Source organism: Phyllosticta citriasiana (assembly GCF_038021145.1).
Source record: "Phyllosticta citriasiana strain CBS 120426 chromosome Unknown IWZ02scaffold_5, whole genome shotgun sequence".
Taxonomy (NCBI): domain Eukaryota; kingdom Fungi; phylum Ascomycota; class Dothideomycetes; order Botryosphaeriales; family Phyllostictaceae; genus Phyllosticta; species Phyllosticta citriasiana.
This window is the reverse complement of record NW_027117282.1, coordinates 622,716-644,126: the sequence shown is the minus strand read 5'-3', so window position 1 is coordinate 644,126 and position 21,411 is coordinate 622,716. Positions and strand designations below refer to the sequence as shown.

The following is a 21,411-nucleotide window of genomic DNA, read 5'->3' as shown; positions in this document are numbered from 1 at the left end:
TGGTGGTGGTGGCATGAGCACACCACTTCATCACTATATTCATCCTTGTATGTATGGATGAGAGATGGGGGTTGACGGTGCGGATGACATGGATGATGACATGGATGGCATGGATGATGACATGGATGATGACATGGATGATGACATGGATGATGATGATGACAAATGCACGGCAGATAGACGGTAGACGGTATTCAGCACGCAAACACGCTTTATTCGGTACGAGTGATGATGAGTCAAAATTGATTGCATTTGTTGAGACGGAGGCGGTTGAGTGGGAGCGTCGTGGTGGTGGTGGTGGTGGTGGTGGTGGTGCATCATACCCCGTTTACGTGTTGCTTTGGTTGCTTCCCCATTTCTAGACTTTGGTAGGGGAGAAAGAAGGGAGGAAGGGGAATAGGGTGTGGAGAATTAGATAGATGGTAATTGTAATTAAGAGGAATCAGCTTTGTTGTTTCGTTGTTGTTGTTGTTGTAATTACCGTTGTCGTTGTCTCTCCTGGACACGTTGAAAAAAAGGAGAAGGAAATGCGAAAGGAAAACAGAGAGAGGAAGACAAAAGGAAAAGAGAGAAAAGGGACAAGAAAAGGAAAAGAAAAACAACCAATAACCGACTAACCCACCCCCCTTCCCCCCTCATCTAACACTCCCACTCCCACCCCCACTCTCACTCCCACTCCCCATCACCCTCCTCACCCTCCCCACCCCCAAAACCACCCCCACACAAACAAAAACAACACAAACGCACAAAGCAAACGACGCAGACAAAAACAGCATCACTTAACACAACACAGAGCAAAAACAAAAGAGAGCGTTGGACAAGGAATCCGAACCCAGGAGAATGAAGAGCGCGAGAAAGATGAGGGGGGCGAGGAGGGAAAACGAGAGGGGGATAGGGAAGGGGGAGGATGAGGATGAGGATGGGGGATAGCGTGGGGTTGAGGAGGGGGTTGAGGTGGAGGTAGTAGTGACCAACATACCCGTCGATGTCGAGATCCTTGCCATGATACCGGTGGACGGGCGGCGGTCGTGCGATGGGATGGAATGCGTCTCAAGCTAGGTATGGTAGTCGCAATGAAAGGAGAGCGGGTATATTCGCAGGATCGGCGTGTCTCTATGTCGAAGTAAGCTTATATTCTTCTGTTCGGGAACTTTGTGAGCTTTGAGAGCTTTGAGAGCGCAAGTGAGCCAGCGAGCAAAAGTGGAAGAGTGTAGAGAAGGGTCTGTCACCATGGACGGGGGCAGGCGAAGCTTTTATGTGACGGGAGATGAGACGGCTTTTGTGGTCGAGGGGGTTTGAGTGAACCAGAGTTTGCTCGAGTTAGTGTTGTGTTGGGATAGGAGCGTCACGGTGTGAAGTATCGCACTGTCCCTGTTGCTTTGGTCGGTTGAGTCGGTGTGGGTATCCATGGTAGAGATGACCATGTAATTGACTTGGACCTGTTCCTGTTGCTCTCATCGATTGATTTGGGAGAATCGTGTGGATGGGTGGTACCATTGACTATTTGATGCTGTTTAGTCGTTTTACTTTTTCTTGCCGTTTTCTGTTTCTTTTCGCTGTCGGTTGAAGAAAATGCTGCTGATCCCACAATGAACGAGTCTTTTGGAGTCCTGAATCAATGCAAATAAAAAAAATCTCACGCCGTGGATTCGGTACCACGAACCGGCTCCGGCTCCGACTCCCCCTATGCTCCCCAGCTCATTCATCATCAATCTTTCCCTAGTATCCCGCAATCTGCTTGGGCAGATATGGCTCCTCGAGGTATGCAAAGTCCTCATCCTGCAGCTTAAAGTTGGAGTTCTTGACGGCCTCTTCGATGCGCTCCTTGGAGCTCAGGCCGATGATGGGCGAGACGCCTTTGGCGATGCACCAGGCCGTGGCGACAGCCGTCATGGAGACGCCGCGCTTTTTTGCAATCTCCTCGACGCGGTCGACAATGGCCTTGTCAACCTCGTTCTCGCGCGAGCGGATGAGCGCCTTGAGGAAGTTGTCCGTCTGCTCGCGGGTGGTGCCGCGGCTGTCCCAGGGGCGCGCGAGCACGCCACGGGCAATGGGGCTCCAGGGAATGAGACCGACGCCGGTGGCCTTGCAGTAGGGAATCATCTCGCGCTCCTCCTCGCGGTATAACAGGTTGTAGTAGTTTTGCATCGAGATGAACTGGTGCCAGCCGTTGCGCGCGGCAATGTTTTGCATCATCTGGAACTCCCACGCTGCCATGCTGCTGGCGCCAATGTAGCGCACCTTGCCCGACTCGATGACGTCGTTGAGCGCCTTCATGATCTCCTCCATGGGCGTGTCACGGTCCAGCCGGTGGATCTGGAGGACGTCAATGTATGTGCCCAGTCGCGCCACGCTCTTGTCTACTGCGTCCAGAATGTGCTTGCGTGACAGGCCAACGTGGTTGACGAACTCGCCGCCGTTGGTGCTCGATGCCGCGATGGGAGGTTGGGTGCCGTCTTCGGCTACGCCAAAGTAGCACTTTGACAGGATGACGACGCGGTGCCGCGGGATGTTGTACTGGCGCAGAGCTTTGCCGACGATTTCTTCGCTGCGGCCATGCGAGTAGATGTCTGCCTGTTGGAGGGCGTTGTGTCAGTCTGGTGCTTTCCACGTCTCCGAAAACCATCTCAATGGCGCTCGACTCACAGTGTCCCAAGTGTTGATGCCATTCTCGTAGGCGTGCTCGAGCAGAGGCAGGGCCGCCTCCTCGTCCAGAACCCACTTTTGCCAATCGCTCGTGCCGTACGACATGCAGCCCAGGATGACCTTGCTGACCTTGAGGCCAGACTTTCCGAGCCTGTCGAATCGTCAGTCAAAATCTCATTGAGCGTCCTGATGGCTCCAGGCAAACGAGGGGTACCTTAGGATGGTGGGGCAAGGGGACTGACCTGACGTATTCCATCTTGTTTTCGGCGGTCATTGTGGTTGTTTCTCGGGTGCTTCAATTCGATGTAGAGGGGGGTTGCTGTCGAGTGGAGTGGGGCTGGACAGGCAGGCGTCTGTTGCAGCTTATAAGTACCTGAACAGTGATTGCACCGCTGACGTTGGTGAACACATGCTCCGCTATTAGGCCATAGCTATCGCCGTACTAAATCCGTGGTGGGTCATTGTTCTCCGCTCAACTCCGCACGCCAGCTCCTCAAGACAGCAAGCCCGTCTGAGACTAGCTGTCAATCTGCCGCCGTTGTAAGAGCGATCGTTGGAGCACCAGGTCATTCGCTGCCCATTTGCCGCTCTGTGGCATGATGATCCTCTGTCCCACTACAGGCTCCAAGAGCCCAGAATACCCGTGTCTCCTACATGACCAGAGTAGTACGATGAGTACGTGATCATCATGATGGACCATTCTGTTGGTGTTGGACAATTGAGCTCGGAAGAAGTCCTGTCGGTAGAACTTCCCGGCTGCGTGACGTCAGGAACTCTATTTGCTCGGGTAGGGCTGCCACAAACTCATCACCAGAAGCGCATTCCGCATCGTTGTTTGCAAAGTTGAAGGGTAAAATGAGAGGCCTCAGCCTCAGCCCGTAAGCTCCTTGAATTGACTATCTCGAGACACCCGCAGGTGCCTCATCCTGAACGCCTGTGCCTCCCAGAAACCGACCCAGAATGACCCATGAGGCATCCCTCTACTGACCACCGCGGAGACGAAGCACCAAGTGCAGAGTGGACTCCTTCTGGATATTGTAGTCGGCCAACGTCCGGCCATCCTCAAGCTGCTTGCCCGCGAAAATCAGGCGCTGCTGGTCCGGGGGAATGCCCTCCTTGTCCTGAATCTTGGACTTGACGTTGTCAATCGTGTCGGAAGACTCCACCTCAAGCGTAATCGTCTTGCCGGTCAAGGTCTTGACGAAGATCTGCATACCACCACGGAGACGAAGCACCAAGTGCAGGGTCGACTCCTTTTGGATGTTGTAGTCTGCCAACGTCCTGCCGTCCTCGAGCTGCTTGCCTGCAAAAATCAGGCGCTGCTGATCGGGCGGGATACCCTCCTTGTCTTGGATCTTCGACTTGACGTTGTCAATCGTGTCTGACGACTCGACTTCAAGCGTGATGGTCTTGCCGGTCAAAGTCTTGACGAAGATCTGCATACCACCGCGGAGACGGAGCACCAAGTGGAGAGTGGATTCCTTCTGAATGTTGTAGTCGGCAAGGGTGCGACCGTCCTCGAGTTGCTTGCCGGCGAAGATCAAGCGCTGCTGGTCAGGCGGGATGCCCTCCTTATCCTGAATCTTGGACTTGACATTGTCGATGGTGTCGGACGATTCGACTTCGAGGGTGATGGTCTTGCCAGTGACTGAGAGTTGTTAGAACTGGTCGGAGGTGCGAAGAGCAGATGGCAACTTACGCGTCTTGACGAAGATTTGCATACCGCCACGCAGGCGAAGGACGAGGTGAAGCGTCGACTCCTTCTGGATGTTGTAGTCGGCGAGGGTGCGGCCATCCTCAAGCTGCTTGCCAGCGAAGATGAGACGCTGCTGGTCAGGGGGGATGCCCTCCTTGTCCTGGATCTTGGACTTGACGTTGTCGATGGTGTCGGAGGACTCGACCTCAAGGGTGATGGTCTTGCCAGTGACTGCGACGCGGGTCAGCAAGGTGAGGATGGCGAGAGTGGGGATGCAGCGGCAACTTACGGGTCTTGACGAAGATTTGCATGGTTGCGGAAGTCGAGTGGTAGCGTGGGTTAGATGGGTAGTAGAGGTCGCTGGGCGAGTTGAACGGGTGTGTTGCGAGAGTGGTGCAGATAGGGAGGGCGATGGGAGGGCGAAGGGCTTATAAGTAGGCAGATGGAGGCTGGGCAGCGAGAGTGCAGGTGGCGGGGGCCCGGTTGCTGACTGAGGCAGGGTGACAAACACTGGGTGGGTGCTGCTTGCTTTGGTTAAGCGCGGCTGGAACTGGAAGCGTGTGGAAGCGGCGGCCAGGCTCCGTCGAACACCAACGCTACATATCAACTTAACTTAGTCCTACATGTGCCTTCTCCTAGCTTCATAGTAAGGAAATCTGCCCCTAACTCGACATTCATTTTACCTGCTGTCCGCATTGTGGCCACCTACTCCCCGTGAGCCCGCCGAGTTCAGGAGCTTCCGTTCACCGCAGTCGATGACGTTCGCGGCCAGTCTTGTCACGCGCGGGCCCACGCCGTCCTAACATATGACGCGCCCGCTCACGGTAAGGTAGCCGACCACCACGGTGTCAAGTTGAGTCTCTTTGACCCCCTTCTCTCAACGCTTATCGCGTCGCGCTCATCAAGCTGACCTATCCCTTGCCACCAACATGTTGAAATTTTCCGCCGACTGACTCTTCCACGCCGGCTTTCGCCGGGGCTTCTCTTTGTCGCGCGGGAAAGGCGGCGTCAGCGTCGGCGTCAGCGTCGCCAGTGCACCGCCACCTCCGGCTCGTTGCGGGGAAATCGGCCGCTCTGTGGCTCGGCGTCCTGTGGCTTGATACTTCTTGGCATCAACACCTACACCACCCCTTCAAGTGCACACCATGACCCATCCTCCCGTCCCTTGTCTCATCCATTTTATCCTCTTTCGGGCATGTATTTCTTTTCATTCACCTTCAAACCCATCTCCGGCCCATGCTCCGACGCTGAAATGCGCACAAACGGGGACACGTCTGTATTGGCCCCCGCGCCTTTCCAAATCTTTGCCCTGTACTCCGTGCGTGCATGCTCAATTGATAAGAGACTCGTTTTGATTTGCTCTGCGTCCACATTCTGCCTGCTGAAAAGCTCCGCATAGCCAAGGCCGCGGATCTCTGCAGGGGTCCACCCACTTACCATGCCAGTATCTCTCAACGTCTACTCATCTGCCTCGAGTCTTTTTTCCTGCGCCAAATTTTCCAGTCCTCTTCTTTGTGAGCCATGGCATCCTTGACCACCTTGCTTGTCGCGGGACTCGTGGCTGCCTATGTCATTCGTTTGATCAGAAGGTACTATGCGTTGAGCCACTTCAAGGGCCCATGGCTCGCTGGCTTCTCGCGTTTGTATCAAGCACGGGTGGACTCGTCTGGGGACATGCACATCCACTACAACCGTCTGGGTGAAAAATATGGCAAGTAACTAAACAAAGAGCCTCTGTTGGATACAAATCTAACACTGGCCATAGGGTCGACTGCTCGCATCGGACCAAACCATCTATTGACAAGAGATCCCGTCCTCATCAAACGCATGAGCGCCGCGAACAGCACCTACACCCGTTCCAGTTGGTACAATGGACTGCGCCTCCACCCAAAACTTGACAATGTCGTAAGCCTGAGGGACGAGGCCTTGCACTCCAAGTTCCGCAAGTCACTGGCGCCAGGGGTAGGTCAAACCCGTATGGATAAGTCTCATTGAGGCTGACAGATCATGCAGTACTCGGGGAAAGACACGACTTCCCTGGAGAAGAGTGTGGACGACTGTCTCGTCCAACTGGTCGACTTTCTCAAAACCCACTACGTCTCCTCGGACAAGAAATACGTCAAGGCGGACCTCGCACGCATTACCACCTTCTTCACACTGGACGTCATCTCAACGGTAGCCTTTGGCAAGCAGTTTGGCTTCATGGAGACAAACGCCGATCCCTTTGGCTACATTGAGCACATCCAAGAAGCCTTCCCCTTCATGCACATTCTAATGCTGTACCCGGAAATCAACAACATCCTCCGCATCCCCTTCATCCAGCGGCTCCTCCCCGACGCAACCTCGAAATCCGGCATGGGCCGCGCCATGGCCTTCGCCCAGCAAGTCGTGAGCGAGCGCTTCGGCTCGTCGCCCGTCGTGCGCAAAGACATGCTCGGCTCCTTCGTCTCCAAAGGCTTCAGCAAGACGCAACTCGAGTCCGAAACGCTCATCCAAATCACCGTCGGCAGCGACAGCACGGCGTCCGGCATCCGCATGACGCTCTACAACATTGCGACCAACCCGAGCGTGCTGGGCAAGCTGCGCCGCGAGCTCGACGCCGCCGTCGCCGCCGGCCGCCTCGCCCGCCCCGTCCTCTCCGACGCCCAGGCCCGCCGTCTGCCCTACCTGCAGTCCTGCGTCCGCGAGGGCCTCCGCGTCTTCCCCCCCATCGTCGCCCAGCTCGCCAAGCAGGCGCCCCCGGCCGGTGACGTGCTGCCCGACGGCCGCTTCGTCCCCGCCGGCACGCACGTCGGCTGGAATAGCTGGGGCCTCATGCACGACACGGCCATCTTCGGCCCCGACGCCGACGTCTTTCGCCCCGAGCGCTGGCTCGACGAGCCCGACGATGCGAAGCTCGCCCGCATGCTCGATGTGCAGAGCCTCGTCTTTGGATACGGTCGTTTCGGTTGCTTGGGCCGCCCGTTGGCGAGTTTGGAGCTTGAGAAGACCCTCGCGGAGCTGGTGCTTAGGTTTGATTGGCATGTTGTTAGGCCCGATGTCCAGCCTGAGTGTCTTTGCTTTGGATTCTTTCTGCACAATGCCATGCATTTCCGCATCACGGAGCGCGAGATGCCGGCGCTGGGCGCGGAGGCGCAGATGGATGATGGGAATGAGGAGCAGAGGGACTTTGGTATCCAGGCGCAGTGGGACGATTTGCAGTAGTTGGAAAGGCAGGCAGGCAGGCAGGCACGAGTAAAGTAGTGTGTGTGTCCATTCGTCCCGTCCGTCCTCCCATCATCCGTGTGTCGGCCCCTTCTCCATACCGAGAGGATCGATCTGTCTATGTAGTTGAGGTATTAAGCGCGCAGGTAGGTAGATACAAAGAGGCACCCGTCGTCCACCAATCGATCCATCCATCCACTCGTCCCATCCATCCCTTTCAAAAAGACATGAAACTGTTTACAAAAGAAAGGGATAAAGGAAACACGAAAACCAACAACCCCCACCCATCCCGCTCCCTCTCACTCGATGTTCGGGGCAGCATCAAATCCTGCCGCTCTCGACAACTTCCCTTCCAACCAACTCCATCTCGCCCGTGCCGCTGGTCCGGCGCCGTTCCAACACCCACCTATACACCTCGCGCTCCGCGCCCTTTGCCGTGCCGTCGGGAAAGTAGCCCCGGCCGTCACGGACACCGCCGCCAGTTGCCGCCGCCTCACCACTGCTGCTCGTGCCAGGCGCCGCAATCGTAGCAGGGCGGCCACCGACATAAGGCGGCTGTAGGTGCTGGTGCTGATAGTGGTGGTCATCCTCGACGACGCGCTCGCGCACGTACGTGACGTGGTCTGCGCTGGCGCTGTTGGTGCGACTGTGCGAGGGGCGCGTCGGTGGCGGCGGTAGTTCTTGAGGCTGCGATGTCGGCGCTGGCATTGGTGGAGCGTTGGAGATGATGCAGCTGCTGGACTTGCCGCGACGGTGGTGAGGAGGCGGCGCGGCAGCTGCGGCAGCTGCGGCAGAAAGCTCCACTAGGGGATGTGGGTGCGAGAAGCCTGAGATGCACTGAGGAGGCTGCGGGGAGAGGTTGGCCGGGGTCGTGGCGGTCGAGCTGGTGTCAATGGCCGAGGTTGAGGTCGTCGAAGTAGTGGTGTCGTTTGTTGGAGTCGGTGAGTGTAGTGGGGAGAGAAGAGGCTGGAGTGGAGGAAGGGGTTGCGAATGCGTACGCGTGTGTTGGTGGATGGGGAGGTGGAGAGTAGAGCGTTGAATCTGGTGGGCGTCAGGCTCGTGCTGGGGGAGGAACTTTTGTGGATCTAAAGGAGAATAAGGTGGCGGAGGCTGCTGTGGGTGAGAGGTAGGTCCAGCGGTAGGAGAGAGAACAGGAGCAGCAACGCTGAGAGTCGGAGAGACGGCAAGGCATGAAGTCGAATTCCTTGCAGACTGGACAGCGGAGGGATGGCTAAATATGCATGAAGAGTTCGAGTTGGTGGAAATGGCGGATGCTGGGACAGAGAGCGGTATGGCGCCAGGGTGATCAGGCAAAAAGGCATCATAACCCGAATGCCTTTGAGGAGGTACTCCGTATATCTGAACAGGAGCCGAAGCATGTTGAGGGCTTCCGTCGTCTGCAGAGCTGATATCAGGTGAAAGATCAACTCTGTTTGCGTCTGACTGCGATGCCGACGAGGCTTGGGCCTGCGTGGAGCTGGCTTCATCTGGGCTCTCTTCGACCTCCTGCAGCCCCTCGGGAAAGGTATCGAGAGAACTCTTGGTTCTAGTAGCCACGGGGCTGCTACCACGGCCCGAGAAGCCCCCTGAGAAAAAGTTCATCGGACTGCTGTTTCTTGGGCTGCTTGCAGTGCTCCCTGCCGGGCTTCCAGCGCCACCAAAAGCACCTTTCCTCAGCCGCATGAGCTGTTCCAAGCTCATGTCGTAATCAGAAAAGTCGTCTTCGGTGCCTGGAGGGAACCCATACGGGCTGGTGCGAGCAAACTGCGCGAATCCAGGCGACGGTATTGCGCCAGCAGAGTTTTGAGCCTGGCTGCCTGGAGCACTGCTTGGACCGGCAAAGTGGCCAAGTCCAATGAATGAATTGCGCGTACTGTACTCGGAACGCTCTGTGATTGGAGTCAAGTTTGGCTCCCTAACGGCATACCTCCCGCTGGCACTGCGGCCTAGTGCGTCAACACCGCGAGGTCCAAAGTATCCGCCAGGTCCGGCCTGAGAGTTGGCGTAGGCTGAAGCATAAAACCCAAACTCTGAGCCGTATTCGCCATCGTAATCGTTTGCCAGGGCCTCTGCATTGGCGGCAGCGATGATGGGGTCGTCTTCCAGACCGCTATCGTAATCTCCATAATCATCAAAGCCGACATCGTACGGGTTGGGGCTGAATGGCGAATCCAAGTCGCCCATGTCGTCAAAAGAGCCAGAATTGAGTGTATCCACCTGACAGCTGCCGCGTCCGGAATCAGGCATGAAGCCTGCGGTCGGATGTTGCGATTCGCTTTCCTTCTCATTGGCCTGGTTCGAATTCTCTCCGTTCCCCTGAGCTCTGTCCTCTCTGCTTGGAAAAGAGACATCAGTGGTTGCGATGCTGTTTTTGCGTACGAAGCGCCCTTCTGCCTCTGCCTTGTTGAGCGCGTCTGCCAGAGCGTTGTGATACGAAGAACTGTTGAAATCAAAAGGCTCCGTGGCTTGAAAGGCAGACTTCTTGCCGAGCACTGAAGGATGAGGCGCCAGAGCATGGGCCGGAGCGGGCTCATCTACCAGTTCGTTCTGATCTTCAGCAGACTCTGGTGGCATGGTGTCCGTCCTTTGCGCCGGGAGGGGTTTCAACGAAGGAGGGCGACGTTCATACAAGTGGTGCTCCGGGTCGTCAAATACGGATTCGTCGAACTTGTCGCCTTCGGCAGGCGGATCAGGCTCGCCAATAAGGCCGTCGTCAAAGTACAAATCGTCGTCGTCGTCGAACTGAAAAGGCTGGTGGTCTCCAGTCGCTACTTCCGAATCGTCGTCCGGCTGCAGACTTATTCGCATGCCTCCAGCGCCGTTGCTCTCGGCATCCACTGTCACGTGCTCGCTGTATCCTACCTGCATTTTCGCACCACTCGCCCGTGAGCCAGTAGGTTGCGATTTCTCCTCCCCTGTCGATCCAGTTTCCGCAGTCCCAGGCGTGGGTCCCAGCACGTCGTCCACGTGCGAGCCCACGACCATGGAGTTGAAGTCCAAACTGCTCAATCCTGGTGAAAGTCCCGGTCTCTCGTCTCCTCCAAAGCCATCGTCTTCCACTCCTATGGTTGGAATCTCCTCCTCGTATCCACCAAAATCATCGTCCATGTTATTATAATCGTACATGTCCTCTTCTGCGTCACCAAAGTCATCTCCAATGTTTTCTTTTGATTTTTGTGCGAATCTCGCTCTGTGCTTTTCCTCGAGCAGCTTCTCTTGCGCCGCCGAATCTACGCCACCAATCTGAAAGCTGAAGCGCGAGGCTCGGCTCGTCATGTGCGTCGGCAGTCCTGACTGGAATGACGAATCAGCAACTGATGTCGCCCGCGACCGGCTCAACGGTGGCGTTTTGGTGGCATTCGATCGTTTTGTATCACTGTCAGGAGAACGTGGACTAGCTTCGGGGACAGTTGCCAAGCCTGTTGCAACTTCTCTGACGGGCATTTGATCCAATGGCGGAGGGACCGATCTCCGGGAGAGGAGTGGGGGCTGTGCTGGATATCTTCCGAATGGCGGAATAGGCTGTTCGTGACCAGATTCACTCGGGACGGCGTTGCGCGCTAGGAAGTCGTGATTCGCCAGTTCTTCCGCTCTGATCGCAGATTGTCGCTTCTTATCGTCAGCCTCGGGAGCATCGAATTCCTCCTTGAACACGGGTGTATGTGAGCGATCCCTTTTCGAAGGGCTCTCGTCGTCGCGATTGTCCTTTCGAAGTCCTTGTGGAAAAGTGTACATGTCGTAGGATTGAGTTCTCCTGGGCTTCGGGGCGCTAAAGTCGTGCACAATGTTTCCACGAATGCTTGGGTCAAAATCGTCTCCGAGGGACATTGCCGGGACGACATGGTTGCGGTGACTGACAAGACTCTCCTCGGAAAGATTTTGGAGCGCCTGGGCAGACCTGCGCCGTAAAAGAAGGGACATTGGGTTCAAAAGATTCAAAGCTCGCTTTCCACTTTTGCTCGACTGTGAGGGACCCGGTATTTTAATCGCGCTCGAATGCTTTTCCTTCTCCGGAAGCGTGGTAGATGCAAGAGAAATCTGGCTGGCCGTAAACGATGAATTGGTCGGGGCGGCATCTTCAGCAAGCGTGCTCAATGACGCGTGTGCCGGCGATGAACCATTTTGTGCGCTTTGCCCTTTGGTCCTCAGCCCGGTAGGTGCGTTTCTGCCCGTGACGGAATCTCTCCAGCCATCGGGCGGTATGGCCGGGTCGGGGTTTGGCTTGACCTGTTCTTGCCCACGGCTCCCGGCAGATGTGTTCGCCTGCAGAGTGTCCTCCTTCATGCTATGTCTCTTGTTGTACCCATGGTCCTTGGCGGCGGAAAACGGCACCTTTTGCGGATCCGGGGGATTTGAGCGGCGTCCTACTCTCGACAGGGCTGGCAGGCCGGGCGCAAAGGGACCCAGAGGGGAGCTAGCATGGCTGGTCGAGGTGTCGGAGGAGGTGAAGCGGGGAGCAGAAGTTGGGGTGGTGCTCAGGGCCTCGTGGAGCGGGGCGGGGTTGGTTATCGAGTTGACCGCCAGCTGCGGCTCTGGCGAGCTGGGATGCGAATGCGTCCGCTTGTGGTGCGGGCGGAGATAGGAAAAGACGTTGGAGGGAGCCATGACGCTTGAGCTCCGTCGAGCAGAGGAGGGCGGGGAGGTGTTGTCTCGAGGCCTGGTGGCGCTGGCAGTCGGCGCAAGGCGCGCGCGGGACGACCCAGAAAAAGAGGCGATGATGTATGTGCGCCGCGCAATTGTCTCGTTTCTCGACGGGGACGTTTTTGGCAGTGAGTGTGGTCCTCTCGCTCTGCCCTGGGCTATCAGCGCGGCGGCAGGTGTAGTCGTGCGTCAGCAGTCATCGTCCCGTTCCGCAGTCGGCTGTCAGCAAAATGGCGGCGGGAGCGAAAGCGAGCTGAGCCTCTGGAAAGTGGTCAGAGGGAGAAGAGAAAAGAAGGGCCGGATCGACGCCCCAGTCTTCAGCTCGTGCGCTGTCTGTTGGGTGCGGTGGCTTGGGCTACCTACCTAGCTGGCTGGCTCAACTGTGAGGTAATGACTTGACTTGGCTCTGGGAACGCCCGGCGCGGGAAGCGGGAGCCGTGACTAGACCAGCACTAACCTCAAGGTACCGCAGTCACTGCATGCTACTGCATGTACAACGTTCGCTTGTGCCAGCCCTACCTACTACTACATTCATGCATTGCCCTTGGTATCAAGCAGCCGTGCGCCAAAAACACCATGCTCTACGCAAAAAGGAACCCCCTCGCTCGCTACATTACCTGTCCTTCTTGCTCATGCCCACCTCGCTTCCCGGCGTCGTCGTCCCGCTGCCTCCTCCAATCTCCCAATCGTTGGTCGGATTACTGCTCCGCCGCCGCTGTCCCCTCTCCTTCATCGCACCCCTGATCTTCTTGCTCACCTCCTCAAAGCCCCCCTTGCTGTCCAGCGTACTGAATCCCTGCAGCGGAAACCCACCGCTTCCTGCAAGTCCCCCGCTCGAGTTTGTCCTTGACCGCGGCTTGCTTGGCGTCGTCGGCCTTGTCGCAAAGAGCGCAATGTTGCCCAAGTTTTTGAACGACTCGTTCCGCGGCAGGTGTCCGTCGGCTGTCAACCCGCCGCCCATGCTCGTGTCCGTGACGCTGGGTGACGATGCAAGCGACTCGACCGAGTACTCGCTGTCGCGACGCTTGACAGGCTCACGCTTGGGCGCCTCGTCGTGGAACGGATCAGCCACAATGCGCGCATGATCAAAGTCCGGATACATTTCCGGACCGAGCTCGTTGATCACATCGTTGACCTCGTGCACCAGATTCTGCCGAGTCTCTCTCAGTTTGTGCAACGAGTTGCTGGACGAAGGGTTGAGAGACAGCACAAGCGGCCTTAGAGACTTGAAAATGTCCATTCCCACCTCGCCAAAACGAAGGGCGGCGTATGTGATGGACGGGAAGAAAATGAATCCGAATAGAACGACGGCCCAGAGTGGCACATTCTCTGGAACACAGCCCCAAACCCGGTTGCGATACGTCCACCAGGTGAGAATGACCGTGTAGAGCGTGTACAGGACCGGTGCCACTACCATCGAGACGAGAAGCTTCCAGGTAGCCACCACATCTCTGGCATGAATCTTGACTGTCGACGCCGCCAAGGCTTCCTTTGCCTTTTTGATGGACATGCGCTTTCCTACAATGAAGACCGGTGCGAACAGGATCAGACCGGGCAACACACCAGCGGAAAGCAGTAGCAACTTGCTGACCCGGTAGAGCAGCATGAAAATCACCTTATGAATCGAAAATTTGGCATACTCGACCTGGTGGTCCCGAATGTTGAGCATCATCAGCTTCCTGTTGTAAGAGAGGACGGACTGCTTCAGCTTGATGATGCGGGGGTCGTGCTTGTATCTTTCGTAGCCTTTGACGAGCCGGCGGTTGAGCTCGATGACCATGGGAAGCGGGAGCTTCTTGCCTCTTGTGTTGTAAAGGCGACGGACAGCCTGGATCATCTATTCATTGTTAGTTAGGCACGACGACTTTTCCAGTCCATAACATACCATCAGGGTGTCGTAATCGGGAGCAGTGACGGTAACGGCAACAAGCGCATTGTAAACTTGCTCGAGCAGCCTTCCGACTGCCTCCCTGCGTTCGCCAGCTCTGTAAAGTTCGATGAGCTCCTGGGGAACGTCTACCGGTGTACCGAATTCGATGACAGCCCTCGAACGGAACTTGTGTGCATGGAAGTAGTTCATGCCAACAGGAACAATCTTCAAACCGCTGTCAGGGTTAGCCGCAAGGGCGCCAAGAGCCATGATAGCGACTCCAGCTACGCATTTTGTTAGTCCAGGGAAAGGCCCGTCACACGAGTTATACGCACCTTTCAAAGGCAAGAGTTCGGTGCGGTCATGGCTACCACCCTCTGGAAAAATTCCCACACAACCACCGTGATTGAGCTTCTCGAACACGGCATCATAGACCAAGGTTTGGTCGACCTTTGGGGCAACCTTGAAGTTGATGCCAGTGAAACCTTCTGCTGGACCGGGCTTCGCGTCAGCGTTCATGAATTTCCCGTCTTCGCTGATGTCAGCGCGCCCAGTCAACTGCTGGAGGGCTACAGCTCCTTTGAATGGCTTCTTGACCCTCAATTCCTCCGGACCGTATATTTCCAGAATTTCTGAATTAGCAGACATGTTATTGACAGAAGGTAGAACGACGAGCCCGCCGACTTGGAAGTCGGCCTTTTCAAAGTTTGTACCGACACCGCGCACCAGGGTTGGATCGTTGACGGGATCAGGGAGGTAGATCTTGCCCTCGGCAGGCCTGGTACTGTCCATTGCTCTGCCAACGGGGAGAGCTCCGACGTTGCGCGCGAACCAGCCGATGAACTTTCGACGCATCGACTTCTCTGCTATGAGAAAGCAAATCCGGCGGCGAGCCTCGGTGCGGACGACTCGCATTAGGATCAGAGGGTCCACGAACTTGGATGCGTGACACGTCAGTGAACGTGATAGGGACCGACTTGCGGAACAGACATACCTGATTGGCGTGGGGAGCGGCGACGAAGATGACGGGACCATTGCGTGGGATTTTCCACGAACTGCGCGGGTGTACTTCACGGAAGAAGAGGTCAACCAGGATGGAAAACACCCATAGGAGAATGTCGTAGACGACGTTGTTCATGGGCGCCAGCTTCCTACGCATCGGCCTTCGCCCTTGGCCAACGTGGGCCCCGTCCTGCGGCATTGCGCGGAAAATTGCTGGGAAGCAAGTAGACTGTAAGGCCGGAGTTGGTCAGGTCGGAAAAGAGCCGGGCGTCGAGGTAATGTGCTAAAGGATGATTCAAGAAATGATTGGGGTCGACGGGTGGGCGATGTCGTCGAAACGACGGAGTAGTGTTGAGCTCGAGAGGTCGTGTGATGCCAGGATGCCGGTTGCCTTGTTTGGTCCAATGCTCGCTAGTGGTTGCACGACGGTGTTTGAAGGGACGAGAAAGCGCGCGGAGAAGATGGCAGACTGGCTGGAAAGGGCGGAGGTGGCGGAGGAGAAGAGGCAGAAAATTTCGGTAGAGAAAGGTGAGGGCGCAACAATAGTCCAATCCCCACGGCCGGGCGAGTAGTGGAGCAGGTATGGATGCGCCGGTGTTTGTGTAGCGCAAGCGGCGGAATGGACAACGATGCGCCGCCGACAAAGGTACTGGTACGGCTGGTGGTAGGCGACGGTGAGAGGAGGAGGAGAGTAAGTCTGTCTCTACTGAGGGTGGGAGAGATGGCGCAGGCAGGATTCCCCCAACAAGAAGACGTTTCTGTGAGATCACTTGGCGCGGGCTGGTGGTGGGGTCGCGGTGTCGAAGCGCTGACTGACCCCGGCCTTGGCTTCCCGTCGCCCGCACGCACGGAGCTTGCGCATTCAAACCGAAGGGACCGCTGGAACCTTCTATTGTCCATCCACAATTCATGGCCCGTACTGCTCGAACCACTCTTTCGCTTGCTACTGCGCTAGGTACTTACATTTGTCGAGCATACGCCAAAGACTCAAACAAAAGAAAGAGAAGAGAGAACCTGGCCCTTCCTCACTCGCTTTTCAAAGTGGGAGCATCAATTAAGAAAAAGAAAAAAAAAAACAATCCGCATTCCCCTTGGACAACCCAACATTCCTCCTCCCATCTTCATTTGCTGTCCATGCCGCTACCCAGAAATGCTCGTACCCGGCGCCGGCGCCGACGGCGGACCCGGTTCGTGTCCTCCATTTCCAGGAATCTTCGGTATCAACATCTCCGGGAGCTTGATGGGCGCCCCTTCATCGCTCTTTGGCTTCTCCGGTAACTTCTCACCCTTGATTATCTTTTCCATCTCTTCTCGGCTTAGGCACTCATATTCAACCAGCCCCTTTGCGAGGCGATCAAGCTCCACGCGCTTCTCATTGAGAATGTTGCGAGCCCGCTCATAGGCTTCGTCCAGAATTTTGCGGACCTCGACTTCAATCTTGTTCTTGGTGTCTGTCGACAAGCGCTGGTACTGACTGTCCAGGTCAATGTTACCGAGACTGCTCATGCCCAGCTGCGTCACCATGGCATAAGCAATCTTGGTGGCCTGTCGAATGTCCTCCGATGCTCCCGACGTTACATGCTCCGGTCCATGGAAAATTTCCTCGGCTGCTTTGCCGCCCATAGACATGTCAATCTGCGCCAAAAACTGTGCCTTTGACTTGCTATACTTGTCCATCTCGGGAAGCCACATGGTGAGACCGAGCGCATGGCCGCGGGGCATGATGGTTGCTTTGTATAGGGGTTCCGAATGCTTCGTGTAAAGGTTCACCAGTGCGTGGCCGCCCTCGTGATAAGCCGTGGCAAGCTTCTGATCCTCCGGGATGAAACGAGATCTGCGCTCGGCACCCATCAGGATCTTGTCCTTGGCCCACTCAAAGTCGAGCATCGAGACCCTTTGCTGTCTCTTCTTGGACGCGTGGACAGCAGCTTGGTTGACCATATTTTCAAGCTCCGCGCCACTGAATCCCGGAGTACCGCGCGCAAGCAGTGCAGGATCCACGTCAGTGCCGGCCTGTACCTTGCGCATGTGGTGTCTTATGATGGAAATGCGACCGCGTACATCGGGAAGATCAACTACAACGTGACGATCAAAACGGCCGGGGCGGACTAGAGCCTTGTCAAGCAACTCTGGAAAGTTGGTGGCAGCGATAAGAATGATGCCCGAGTTTTGTTCAAAACCGTCGAGTTCCGTGAGAAGTTGGTTCAGTGTTTGTTTGGCTGCCGCGTTGTCACGTTCATTGCGCTTGGAGCCTACGGCATCAAGTTCGTCGATGAAGACGATTGCAGGTGCCTTTGACTTAGCCTGGCCAAAGAGTTCCCTGACTCGCTTTGCGCCAACGCCAACATAGATTTCGTCGAATTCAGCTCCCGACATTTGGAAAAATGGGACGCCTGCCTCTCCAGCAACAGCGCGAGCGAGGAGGGTTTTACCAGTACCGGGGGGTCCGACGAGGAGAACACCCTTCGGAAGTTTGCCGCCGAGGTTGTTGAATTTACCAGGGTTCTTCAAGAAGTCGACCACGTCTTGGAGTTCTTCTTTGGCCTCGTCGCAGCCGTGAACGTCGCTGAACCTTGTCTTTTGCATTTGCGGCTTGGCCTCCGAGTCTTTGACGGCGCCGCGCCGAGCTAGCCCGCCTGTGAGGTCCACGAAAAGCACAAACGCGGTTTGGATTGCCCAAACAGATACGACGACCCAGGCGAGGAATTTGAACCACTTCAGAAACCTGCCGCCCTTTTCCTCGACGACGACATGGAGAGGGCTCGACTTGCTTCCGTTGCCGGTCCGCGCCGTCGCTACGTTGGAACCACGAACGCGGGCGCCAACGGCCTGGCCGATTGCTTGTAGACCTTCTTTGGAAAGCCCAGAAGACTGACCCATGTCGTTCATGTGGGATTGTTGTCCACCAGCGTTCTCTGTTTGACCGAGTTTTTCCAGTGCTCGCGCATACATCGCATCGCACGAGGCGTTCGTTGCGTACCGTCCGGTCTCATATCTCGCGACAACAAATTGTGGTAGATTGGCACGAAGAAGCGCCGCGTAAAAAGCATTTTGCGCAGAGGCACTTTGAGGATTGTTGTTTGCCTGTTGTTCCATGTGTGCGAGGACGTTTTGCGAAGTGTGGGCGCTGTTGGAGTTGCCGAAGAATGATCTGCATTGAGCGAAACCGAACTTTTGCGATTGAGGAATCGCACCAAGACGGAAGGGACCGAGAGTGGTACGCGTAGAATAAAGCCGGGTTGTGTTATATGACGAAGTTGAGGGCTGAGTGCTCATTGACCGGAAGGTTATTGACGAAACTACTCAATGTCAGCTGCAAGTCTCCGAATCCACCCGCTGTTCAGATTGATATCACAGACCCTGAGAGAAGATGCCAGCGACTGTAGGTGCAGCTCCCGGGACCACAGGCATCGTCCGGAATCGTAAAGATGATTTCGGAACAGAGGCCAAGATGTCCGGGGCAGCAGGCTGCGAAGAAGATCAGTTCCCATGCGACAGTCACCTTGAGATGTGTTTGACTAACATGCGATACATTTTTCGTGGTAGTAGGCTCGTATGCCTCGATAGTTGGACGGGTGGCTTCAGCATGACTGGAGGACGGTTGTTGGCTCGTCAAGGATCGCCATGGTGCCCGGATGGCTGCAGAGAATGAAGGCCATATCTCTCTGGTCACGGATGCGACTCCCTTCATGATCAGTGTCAGCTTGCGCTCCACGTTTTGTGGTAGCTGGGGTGATGCAACGAACCTGTAGACTGACCGGAGTTTGGAAAGCCATGCTGAGGTGGATTGCAGCGGCCTTTGCCGCGAGGAAATGAGTGAAAGACAGTCACTGATGTGATGAATTCAAAACTGTAGAGTGGTGCTCAGATGTGCGAAGACGGCGAACCCGCCACTGAACAATGATGGAGATGATGATGGGTCATGTAGGCAGACTGCCGGCCGTGGGAGAGTGGCGGACACCGGCGCGCCTGGCCGCTAGTGACGAGTCTCTTGGCATTTTTAGCGCGCAATAGACCCGGAGCACCGACGTCCGCCTGCCGAAGGTCCCGTCGCCTCTCGTTGCTCTTCCACGTCACTTCATCTCTCTTGATACTCAAGCAATCGTGCTCTTTTCCTTGCAAATTTTCAGTAAACCACTTCAGTGGGCGGGATGGACCATTTTCATGACTGATCCCTAGCAAAAAGGTAATGTCACGGACCGTTCATCCCTACCAGTCATGTCTTCATCAATTTCAAGTTATTTTGTTTTGAACGTTCAAGTCCATCTTTGGAGAGTTTTGCAGGAGAAAAATAAAGCCAAATGATATTAGGCTGCTGTACAACTATTTGTGCAAGTTCAAAATCAAGAAACAGATGCTTTCCAAGCCGAATCAGATTTTCACATCGATTCTCCATCTTCTATCAACCTCCCCGGCTCATCAACCACTTCTTAAGTGTAATGCTTTTACTTGGTCGAGATGGTGATGGTTGTGTTGGTCAGATTACCGGGGAAGTTGGTGGTGTTGAACTGGCGAGCCTCGAGGGTGACAGCCCTCTTACCAATGAGCTTGAGGATGTCGTTGATGATGTCAGTCTCGGTTTGCGAGGAACTGCTGGAGGAGCTGCTGCCCGAAGAGCTGCTTCCGTTCTGACCGTTACTGCTCTGGCCGTTGCTGCTCTGGCCGTTGCTGTCCTGGCCGTTGCTGTCCTGGCCGTTGCCGCTCTGCTGGCCATTGCCGCTCTGCTGACCGTTGCCGCTCTGCTGGCCGTTGCCACCCTGGCCGCCGATCTGGCGCTTATCGAGGAGCTGGAGAGTGTAGCCATCAAGAGTGGCACCAGCGATCACGTTGCTGTCGGAGCTGGAGCCGCTGGAGCCAGAAGAACCACTGCCCTGGCTGTTGCCACCCTGGTTGCTACCTTGACCGCCCTGGCTACCACCTTGGCTGCCCTGGCCCTGACCGTTCTGGCCATTCTGTTGGCGCTTCACAACACCGCCAAGGAGATCTCCAAGAACACCCTCAATAGCGCTGATGTCCGAGGAAGAGACTGGGGTGGAAGCACCACCCTGGCGCCTGGCAAGAGTGGGAGTCGCAACACCCGAAACGGCAATGGTGCCAACACCAGAGCCAGACAGAAGGCTGCCGATGGCAGAACCAGAGATAGCGACTTGACGCCTTCCGATGGACACAGTGGGGGTGGCAGTCGCCAAACCGCTCAGAATAGAGCCAGCCGAACCAGTCGCGGTGGCCAAGGCGCTCAAGGCAGAGCCAGAAATCGTGACGCCAGCCTGGCGCTTGTTCAAGACGATGGTCGTGGGAGTGACGGTAGCACCAGATATATTGAAAGTGCTGGTAGAGCTACCCGAGACGACTACAATATCTTGGGGGTTGCGCTTCGCCAGGTTGAGAGCGGTCTCAACGGCACCACCGGCGCTGAGGAGGGTGTTCAGCTCACCGCCAACGTTCTGCTGGCGAGCGGCAAGACGGCCAGTGGGAGTGGCCTGGGAACCAGAGTTGTTCTGATGATTGAATCAGTTTGATGGGTCTAAGAAGATTAGGTAAGTTGGACTACTCACTCCGCGGCCATCGCTGTTCCTGGCAGGGAAGGCTGCGATGGGGGCCGCAAGGGCGCAACCGACGACAATGGAGTTAGTGAACTTCATTTTTCTGATTGAATAAGATTGCTGATTCAAGAAGAGAGGATGAAGATGAATGAGGAAGTGTGTTGCTGTGTTGTAAAAGAGATGATGAGGATGCTGATGATGTTCTTTCAATCCAGATACTTCAACGCCTTATATGCAATTTCCAGTCCTACAGCTGCAGCGCAGAATGTAGTACCGTAGGATGCGAAAGATTCGTCACTCTGCTTGCCACGCGTCTGCTTTCACGTGGTCGCCCTAGATGGAGTCTTCTCACTGTGCAAAGTTTTCGACTGTAAGGCCGTGTATGTCAAGCACGCAACGACACAGATCACATCAGCCAATGGGAACCGCGTACCTGTCGCGCCATAGTCGATCCCTTCTTACCTTGAGCAATCAGCCTGTGGTAGGCGCTTTTCTCGGACTGCCGTCGGCTCTCAAGGTTCGCGCAGGATGGACATGATTACACGAGGGAATCACGAAGGATTCCGCGAATTATTCAAGAGCTTGGTATCTGTCATGGTCATCCTTGACGCGCATTCTCGCCTCGTTCATGACGAAATTTTTCCATTTGGTTTTTCGCAAAATTCTCGTTCGCGTCTGATGACAGGTGTCGCAGCGTTGGGTGGGTCGCAAGCCCGCTCCACCACAGTGGATGCTAGCAAAAGACACCAAAGCTTCGATATCACAACAATACGGACTGCGATGAACAGAACGCCAAGCGCACGGCATTG

At 55.8% G+C, this 21,411-nt stretch overlaps 7 protein-coding genes across 7 annotated transcripts; 2 read left to right on the top strand and 5 right to left on the bottom strand.

Moving 5' to 3' along the window:
- Positions 1-1,608: 1,608 nt before the first annotated feature.
- IWZ02DRAFT_225804 (NADP-dependent oxidoreductase domain-containing protein) lies at positions 1,609-3,378 on the bottom strand. Its single transcript, XM_066762889.1, has 3 exons — positions 2,889-3,378; positions 2,647-2,797; positions 1,609-2,574 (listed from the first exon to the last, which is right to left on the bottom strand). Exons 1-3 carry the CDS (start codon positions 2,918-2,920, stop codon positions 1,720-1,722), a joined length of 1,038 nt encoding a protein of 345 aa, XP_066623669.1. The 5' UTR covers positions 2,921-3,378; the 3' UTR covers positions 1,609-1,719.
- A 248-nt stretch (positions 3,379-3,626) lies between these two features.
- IWZ02DRAFT_468894 (ubiquitin-related domain-containing protein) lies at positions 3,627-4,653 on the bottom strand (the record flags this gene model as incomplete). Its single annotated transcript, XM_066768666.1, has 3 exons — positions 3,627-4,294; positions 4,346-4,573; positions 4,632-4,653. 3 exons carry the CDS (start codon positions 4,651-4,653, stop codon positions 3,627-3,629), a joined length of 918 nt encoding a protein of 305 aa, XP_066623668.1.
- An 809-nt stretch (positions 4,654-5,462) lies between these two features.
- Positions 5,463-7,707, top strand: IWZ02DRAFT_225560 (pisatin demethylase). Its single transcript, XM_066762883.1, has 3 exons — positions 5,463-6,053; positions 6,108-6,304; positions 6,356-7,707. The coding sequence occupies exons 1-3, from the start codon at positions 5,864-5,866 to the stop codon at positions 7,544-7,546; spliced, it is 1,578 nt and encodes a 525-aa protein (XP_066623667.1). The 5' UTR covers positions 5,463-5,863; the 3' UTR covers positions 7,547-7,707.
- A 160-nt stretch (positions 7,708-7,867) lies between these two features.
- Positions 7,868-12,151, bottom strand: IWZ02DRAFT_375389 (uncharacterized protein; the record flags this gene model as incomplete). The annotated part of the gene is made up of 3 exons (XM_066764820.1): positions 7,868-7,975; positions 8,144-8,608; positions 8,975-12,151. 3 exons carry the CDS (start codon positions 12,149-12,151, stop codon positions 7,868-7,870), a joined length of 3,750 nt encoding a protein of 1,249 aa, XP_066623666.1.
- Positions 12,152-12,667: 516 nt separating this feature from the next.
- IWZ02DRAFT_225593 (uncharacterized protein) lies at positions 12,668-15,364 on the bottom strand. Its single transcript, XM_066762885.1, has 4 exons — positions 15,052-15,364; positions 14,393-14,993; positions 14,073-14,341; positions 12,668-14,024 (listed from the first exon to the last, which is right to left on the bottom strand). The coding sequence occupies exons 1-4, from the start codon at positions 15,256-15,258 to the stop codon at positions 12,801-12,803; spliced, it is 2,301 nt and encodes a 766-aa protein (XP_066623665.1). The 5' UTR covers positions 15,259-15,364; the 3' UTR covers positions 12,668-12,800.
- A 505-nt stretch (positions 15,365-15,869) lies between these two features.
- IWZ02DRAFT_448263 (AAA+-type ATPase) lies at positions 15,870-19,016 on the bottom strand. Its single transcript, XM_066767328.1, has 4 exons — positions 18,806-19,016; positions 18,583-18,744; positions 18,419-18,527; positions 15,870-18,358 (listed from the first exon to the last, which is right to left on the bottom strand). Exons 1-4 carry the CDS (start codon positions 18,833-18,835, stop codon positions 16,200-16,202), a joined length of 2,460 nt encoding a protein of 819 aa, XP_066623664.1. The 5' UTR covers positions 18,836-19,016; the 3' UTR covers positions 15,870-16,199.
- Positions 19,017-19,105: 89 nt separating this feature from the next.
- On the top strand, positions 19,106-21,035 carry IWZ02DRAFT_225386 (uncharacterized protein). The gene has a single exon (XM_066762881.1). The coding sequence runs from the start codon at positions 19,361-19,363 to the stop codon at positions 20,576-20,578; it is 1,218 nt and encodes a 405-aa protein (XP_066623663.1). The 5' UTR covers positions 19,106-19,360; the 3' UTR covers positions 20,579-21,035.
- The last annotated feature ends 376 nt before the right edge of the window (positions 21,036-21,411 follow it).

Excerpts from the sequence above, each read along its gene's own strand:
- IWZ02DRAFT_225804 (XM_066762889.1), bottom strand. The coding sequence starts at position 2,920 with ATGACCGCCGAAAACAAGATGGAATACGTCAG. Across the intron at positions 2,798-2,888 it reads AACAAGATGGAATACGTCAG|GCTCGGAAAGTCTGGCCTCA; the intron begins GTCAGTCCCCTT and ends ACGATTCGACAG. Across the intron at positions 2,575-2,646 it reads GCATCAACACTTGGGACACT|GCAGACATCTACTCGCATGG; the intron begins GTGAGTCGAGCG and ends GCCCTCCAACAG.
- IWZ02DRAFT_225560 (XM_066762883.1), top strand. The coding sequence starts at position 5,864 with ATGGCATCCTTGACCACCTTGCTTGTCGCGGGACTCGTGGCTGCCTAT. Across the intron at positions 6,054-6,107 it reads CCGTCTGGGTGAAAAATATG|GGTCGACTGCTCGCATCGGA; the intron begins GCAAGTAACTAA and ends CACTGGCCATAG. Across the intron at positions 6,305-6,355 it reads GCAAGTCACTGGCGCCAGGG|TACTCGGGGAAAGACACGAC; the intron begins GTAGGTCAAACC and ends CAGATCATGCAG.
- IWZ02DRAFT_448263 (XM_066767328.1), bottom strand. The coding sequence starts at position 18,835 with ATGGCTTTCCAAACTCCGGTCAGTCTACAG. Across the intron at positions 18,745-18,805 it reads AAACTCCGGTCAGTCTACAG|GGAGTCGCATCCGTGACCAG; the intron begins GTTCGTTGCATC and ends CTGATCATGAAG. Across the intron at positions 18,528-18,582 it reads CCACGAAAAATGTATCGCAT|CCTGCTGCCCCGGACATCTT; the intron begins GTTAGTCAAACA and ends TCTTCTTCGCAG.
- IWZ02DRAFT_225593 (XM_066762885.1), bottom strand. The coding sequence starts at position 15,258 with ATGCCGCAGGACGGGGCCCACGTTGGCCAAGGGCGAAGGCCGATGCGT. Across the intron at positions 14,994-15,051 it reads CCGCTCCCCACGCCAATCAG|TTCGTGGACCCTCTGATCCT; the intron begins GTATGTCTGTTC and ends CACGCATCCAAG. Across the intron at positions 14,025-14,072 it reads CCGATTACGACACCCTGATG|ATGATCCAGGCTGTCCGTCG; the intron begins GTATGTTATGGA and ends AACAATGAATAG.
- IWZ02DRAFT_225386 (XM_066762881.1), top strand. The coding sequence starts at position 19,361 with ATGATATTAGGCTGCTGTACAACTATTTGTGCAAGTTCAAAATCAAGA.